This window comes from Xiphophorus couchianus, chromosome 2 (assembly GCF_001444195.1).
Source record: "Xiphophorus couchianus chromosome 2, X_couchianus-1.0, whole genome shotgun sequence".
NCBI classification, from domain to species: domain Eukaryota; kingdom Metazoa; phylum Chordata; class Actinopteri; order Cyprinodontiformes; family Poeciliidae; genus Xiphophorus; species Xiphophorus couchianus.
The window spans coordinates 25,688,577-25,695,157 of record NC_040229.1 but is presented as its reverse complement, the minus strand read 5'-3'; the positions used below and the strand labels follow the sequence as shown (position 1 = coordinate 25,695,157).

Here is a 6,581-nt window from a genome sequence, read left to right as displayed (position 1 = left end):
ATTGGTGTTCTGTAACAGCTTAGGCAATTCTCCTCATAATTGATGTCTCGTCTGCTCAGTTTACAGCGCTGTTAATTTTTACAAAAGCCTTTCATCAGTGTTGTCACATTTATTGCCGTTGTGATTACATCAAATGTGATTGGCTGAACAAGGATCACGTGACCAGCCCACCAGACTGGAGTTTCCACGACAGCTGAAAAGCTGTTAATGCGTGTTTTTTCCCCCCCACCTGTACCGTTGATAATTTCTAACTCCTCAGGGGCCTAGTTTTGTAGAATGGGAGACAAGAAGAGTCCCACAAGGTAAAAGCTTCGCTGGTATGTTTCAATAATGACTTTAACGGGCTTTTAGTGAGCAGAAAGCACGGTGAATGGATGGAGCTGTGTGGTACTGAAAGTGTTCATGGCGGCAGACTGCTGCTTTAGTGTGAATGTGTGGCTGCTTTCCGTGCCTCCCTGACCGCTTCAGGCCAGGAAATGGTTTCCCAAGCAATTAAATGCTGTGTTTCTTTTTCATATGGCGGCCAGTGCTTTAAAAAGCACAGCTGTCGTTGTTAAAATGTCCGCTGCCTGTGACTGTTTGTTTTTGTTTGTGTCTGAAGGCCGAAGCGGCAGTCCAAGCCGTTCACCGACGATGGGTACTGGGACTGCAGCGTGTGCACGTTTAAGAACAGCGCCGAGGCGTTCAAGTGCTTGATGTGTGATGTCAGGAAGGGAACGTCAACCCGGTGAGTGCAGTGACTTTAACACTGAGAAATCCGCCTTTACGTGGCTCTGACTAAAGATGCGTGAGAGATTTAAATTAGATAATGAAGCACACCTTGGTTGTACATCTTAGCGTAGCTATTAAGGGTTAGATTGTTTTATCTTTTGCTAGAAGATTGTTTTTTTTTCACGATCATATATACCCTAATCCAGTTTAGCTTTTATTTTGTGAATGTGGATGCTTTATTTGAAATAAAAACACAGTGTTTGTAATCCCAGAACTGTGAGCACTTTTGGGTTTTGATTAGTAATATCTTATGCACACATGTACACTTACAGTTAATAATACATTACACTTATTTTTAGGTGGATTGTTTATTAGGCAGCAAATCAACAATCCAGACATTGGGATGATTTGAGGCAGTGTTCTACTACATTAGCGGGTATGACGACTTTCTGCAGGATAATGTGCCATGCCACAAAGCACATTCAGAAAGAGTTTGAGGAGGCTTGCACTTGGCTTTTAAATTTCCCAAATCTCAAATTTAGTCAAGTGTCTCTGGGCTGGACATCGATCCAATGCTCCCCTTACAACTGGCATGGCTTTAAAGAATCGGCTGTTCACATCCTGGTATGAGATACCACAGTGCACAAACACAGAAAATACAGTGTATGCCTCAACGTAAAGAGGGAATTCAAACATTTTTATGCAGGTGATTGTAATGCTACGTCTGAATCGTCTAAGTGTTAGACGATTGCTGAAGGAGGCAACAGCTATTCCTACTAAAATATTCTAGGATAAGCATTTTTTAAAATCTTTTGAGTAAAACAAAAATATACTTTTTAAATCTAGTGGGGGTCTTCAAGAAAACATGCCTACCATATTAGCTGTTGTCCCCACTATTTTATTCTTCTTAGAGTAACACTGAGTGTGTATTAAGTTGATAGTAATTTGTTGATTATAAGTCAGGCTACCAGTCCAGGCAGCCAGCTGGCTAAATAAATATGCTCACAGCTTGGCAAGCGTAGCATTAAAGCAGTCTTAGCTCTATTAAAAGTGATAGTTGTTCCCTTAGTTCAGGGGTGCCCAAAGTCGGTCCTCAAGGGCCGGCATCCTGCATGTTTTAGTTATCTCCCTGGTTTAACGCACCTGGATCCAATGATGGGTCGTTAGAAGGCCTAAGAAGAACATTGACATCCTGAGAAGATTGCTGGTACCACCAGGGAGAGAACTAAAACATGCAGGATGCCGGCCCTCAAGGACTGACTTTGGGCACTCCTGCCTTAGTTTCTGTACCAGGACTGTTTATGACAGGGGTCTCAAACTCCAGTCCTCGAGGGCCGCAGACCTACAGTTTTTAGATGTGCCACAGGTACAAAACACTGGAATGAAATGGCTTAATTACCTCCTTGTGTAGATCAGTTCTCTGAGCCTTGCTAATGACCTAATTATTCTATTCAGGTGTGGTGCAGCAGAGTCACATCTAAAAGTTGCAGGACTGCGGCCCTCGAGGACTGGAGTTTGAGACCCCTGGTTTATGATGTTCTTGTCTGGAAACATTTCCAAACAGCTGGTTCTTTCTTGTTATTGGAGGAAAAAGTAGTCATTGTAAATAGGTTATCATGCTTAAATGTTCAAAAAACAAATGCAACAGTATCTATTTTAATGGAAACATTTCCTTTACCAGAGGTGTCAAACTTCAGTCCTTAAAGGCCGGTGTCCTGCAACGTTTAGATGTGACTCTGCTGCACCACACCTGAATAAAATAATTAGGTCATTAGCAAGGCTCTGGAGAACTTATCTACACAAGGAGGAGGTAATTAAGCCATTTCATTCCAGTGTTTTGTACCTGTGGCACATCTAAAAACTGCAGGACAGCGGCCCTTGAGGACTGGAGTTTGACACCTGTGCTTTAGACCTCTGCTGTTGGCTTAAAGCAGGGGTGCCCAAAGTCGGTCCTCTTCTTTTTTTTATGGCGGTTGGCAAACAACTGGTGCATTACCACCACCCTCCAGATTGGAGTATGGATCAGATGTTTACCTATTATAATCTCCCCATAATGCCCGTTCAAAGTCGGTCCTCGAGGGCCAGCATCCTGCATGTTTTAGTTCTCTCCCTGGTTTAACGCACCTGGATCAAGTGATGGCTCGTTAGAAGGCCTAAAAACACTGACGTGCTGAAAAGGTTGTTACTACCAACAGGGAGAGAATTAAAATGTGCAGGATGCCGGCACTCGAGGACCAACTTTGGGCACCCCTGGCTTAAAGATTTGACAAAAGGGTAAACTCGGAAACATTCATTTCATTTCCTCCCTGTTGACAGGTAGTCTGCTTTGATTGTTGAATCATAGCTGCTTATTCTTTGAATATGTTCCACTTGACATCTCTTGAACGCCTGCACTCCCATGGCTCTTTGCTTGGGTAACGGATGATGACGTTTGTTATTGTCACAACAACAGACATTGGTTAGCTCCCTCAAGGAGGTTTTGATTTTATTCCCAACAGAAAAGGAATAAATGTACAGTGTGATCATAGTTTTAATGTTTTCTCATCACCACCTCAACATAAGAATTTACATTATGTTTGATTCTCTGCAAAAAGGTGGGATAAAAACTTAAGTTACTCTTTTTGTTTTAAAGGAATTGTTTTATCAAGCTAGTGACACAACATGCAAGCTCTGTTTGCTTTGTGCTACATTGACCTGATAGTATTGTTTCCATTCCTTGTGGCAGTAATTTCTGTTGACCTACCAATTTTCTTTCATTTATTGTAAATTTAGCCAGAAATTAGCATTTGTTGGAAGAAACCCTTTGCTCTTTGTGGCCACAGTGAAAGTAGCATGTAAACATGTTCCCTATAGCTACAGTTTCAGTAATGTGCATAAGAGTTGTTTTTAGAGAAATATAAGTGAGGTAAGAATGCATTTATTTTATTTCCATACATGTAAAAGCATTGGAAACAATTCAGCCTTGAATGTAAATTAAACATCAGGGAAAGCAATTTAATTTACCACTCAACAGAAGGTGAGAGGGATGTTTTTTTTGTTTACCACATCAAACAGTTATGGCATAAACTGGGAAAAAAAAGCCTCAAGATTTGTAAAGTTATGTTGGTCATTTAAGCACAGTTTCTAAGAACTACACATCTGTATTTCTGCAGATCTTCTGCATTCTGTGGTTTTCGCCTCCAAAACATGTTTAATTTCCCCTCACAAGTTTACTACTTGATTAAGGTCTGCGGATTAGGCTGGCCTCTCCAGAACATTAATCTGGTTGGTCTGGAGCCAAAATGTTGTTTACTTAATGGTGTGTTTCAAAGGCATTTCCTTCTCAGAATAATGCAGCACGACCCCTTCAAATATTTCATGTAATGGTGAGGCTTAACACAGTACCATAAGAAACAACCAGATAGCATTATAACTGAGCTACCATGTCTTGAATTGGAGATTGCCTGACAAACTGTCCTCCAACTTTTTCATGTACCTCTGTTTCAGCACACCTGAGTTAGATAATAAGGTCATTAGCTGGACTCTGGAGAACTTGTCTGCACACAGTTGATTGAGGTTTGTTGCACCAGTTGCAGGATACTGATTTGCGGACAGGGATTCACTATAACCAGCAACATTTGCTGCCATCACTTCAGTGGCAACTGTGTGTATGTTTTCCACAGGATATACTGTGCAGATTTAATTTTCAAAAGGATCTTATTGTTTCTGTTACACTGAGTCAGCAGCAAGCATGTCATGCCTTTTTCATGTTTCCCAATAGTCTTCTACACCTACTGGTAAAGAATTTGCTGTGTACATGGAGTATTAGAGTTATTGTATATAAAAGAAAAAAACTTGGATGCTTACTGATGAAAGGTCATGAGAAAAATATTGCAAATTTCCATAAGAAAAGCCCTACCTATTCTGACATTGCAAAGTCAGAAATCTGTAAGAAAAAAAAATAGTTTTCTAAAATTATAAAGTCATTTGTGACAATGCTGGAAGTCCTTGTAAAATTGAGAAGGCATATTTCAGCAGATGTGTATTTTTATTTTCTTTATATTTTTCTAAAGGTTGATTGTTAGTGAAGTGGCAGATTCAGGCTATTTTCCTGTATCAGAACGACCTCTCCTGGGTGCAGACTTGCTGCAGCCAAATTGCAGATTCTTCCTCACTGTCTCAGGCGTGTATTCTGGATCCCATTCAAATCATTCATGCCAACTCTTCAGCCAGGACATGTCATTCTAAAACAGGAAATGAGGCATTTTGGACACAACTGTATAACTAAATGGAAAGTTTTTTAAAAAAAATTTTTTTTTTCCTCTGTCCTTTTCAGAAAGCCACGACCCGTTGCTCAGCTTGTTGCACAGCAAGTAAACCAACAGTTCGCATCGCCGACGCATCCCAAAAAAGAGAAGAAAGAAAAATCCGAGAAGGACAAAAGTGACAAAGATCCAACACTGAAAAAGAAAAACCAGAAAAGGATGAGGTAATTATTAAAATCTGAAATATTTAGTGTCCTCTCTAAGCAGTTTTCATCGACCCGTTTGTTTTGCTCTTTCAGCAGGCCCAGGTTAAAGAACGTAGACAGGAGCAGTGCCCAGCATCTGGAGGTCACGGTCGGAGACTTGACTGTAATTATCACAGACTTTAAGGAGAAAGTTAAATCCACATCTTCCTCAGTGAGCGGCGCCTCAGCAGACCAGCACAGCCAAAGTGGCTCGAGCTCCGACAACACTGAGCGAGGAGTCTCCAGGTGCTCCTCGCCCCGCGGGGAGACTTCATCGATTAACGGAGAGACTCACTAGCCCCCACGCTCCCAGTTGGCGTAACACACTGATCTGCACTCTCCACAGTCTCAGTCAGAGAATAAACTTAAACATGCACATTTTTCTTCATATAAAACCTTAAATGTCAGTATGATAGCATCCACTTCCATTTGAGGTTGTACATTTCTCTGCCTTCTCCATGTTTTACCCTGTGTGATGGGTTCCAGGCTCTCCTGCAGCTATCATGATGAACTGAAAATGGAGCAGTAGCATTAAAACTCGGATGTCTGTGTGTAGCCATGCCACATTTCTTGGTGCTTCAACAGTGTTGCATCAGCGTCACAGACTGATTGTTGCTGCACACAATAAATAATTAGGTCATGGTGAAAATGTGAAGAAATCATCTCAGAATAATTTTTTTTTTCTCAACATAATTTGCACTTGTTGCCAATCTTGTGTTAGTAACAATTTTTTTTGCATTATTTTCATGTTTGTGTTATAACACTGTTGGTTACCTGCATTTTCCGGCACACATTTTATGCCATTGAATGCAATAACTGTTTTACCGTCTAACATCTAAATACAATTTTACTAAGCAAGCTTTGCCCTCAGTTTGTAGAGACAAGTCTGATTTAATCTATAGACTGGTTTATATTGTAAGAAATTGAATAAAATGAATTGTAGATATATTAATGTTTCTGATTTTATTTTTTTATGGAAGATTTACGATTACTTGTGATGTGTCTGGTACTTGCATATTTCCTTGTTCAGCAGTCATCTCCAAGCTTTGCAGTTTACATTACATTTCTTAACACCTGTACTTCAGTTAAAATTCTGCTCAAGTTTTATGATAAGTCCTCTAAATTTAATATAAAGTAATGCCCAATCAAAGGTTTTGGGAAGTTTCACAAAGTGTGGCATTTTGCTGGGTTCAGTGCTTTAATTTGCACCCTACAGTGGCATATTCCGGACGTGGGTAAGAACTGTTGCATTATTTTGTTTTGTTGTATCAGAGACGGTGTCAGAAGTATCCTATCTAAACTAATGTAATACAAATACATTTTAAAAAGGCTAAATAGTTGCCTGACATCTTTTCAGATTTTTTTTAATAGCGTTCTCAAT

The 6,581-nt window shown here is 40.2% G+C and overlaps 1 protein-coding gene across 1 annotated transcript; it reads left to right on the top strand.

Annotated features, from left to right (window-relative positions):
• The first annotated feature begins 147 nt into the window (after positions 1-147).
• On the top strand, positions 148-6,530 carry LOC114155750 (YY1-associated factor 2). The gene is made up of 4 exons (XM_028035812.1): positions 148-302; positions 602-727; positions 5,027-5,179; positions 5,255-6,530. The coding sequence occupies exons 1-4, from the start codon at positions 277-279 to the stop codon at positions 5,496-5,498; spliced, it is 549 nt and encodes a 182-aa protein (XP_027891613.1). The 5' UTR covers positions 148-276; the 3' UTR covers positions 5,499-6,530.
• The last annotated feature ends 51 nt before the right edge of the window (positions 6,531-6,581 follow it).

What these genes read in the sequence shown, in the direction of transcription:
- LOC114155750 (XM_028035812.1), top strand. Translation starts at nt 277, where the DNA reads ATGGGAGACAAGAAGAGTCCCACAAG. An exon ending in GACAAGAAGAGTCCCACAAG is followed by an intron (nt 303 to 601) that starts GTAAAAGCTTCG and finishes TTGTGTCTGAAG; the next exon opens with GCCGAAGCGGCAGTCCAAGC. An exon ending in AGGAAGGGAACGTCAACCCG is followed by an intron (nt 728 to 5,026) that starts GTGAGTGCAGTG and finishes TGTCCTTTTCAG; the next exon opens with AAAGCCACGACCCGTTGCTC.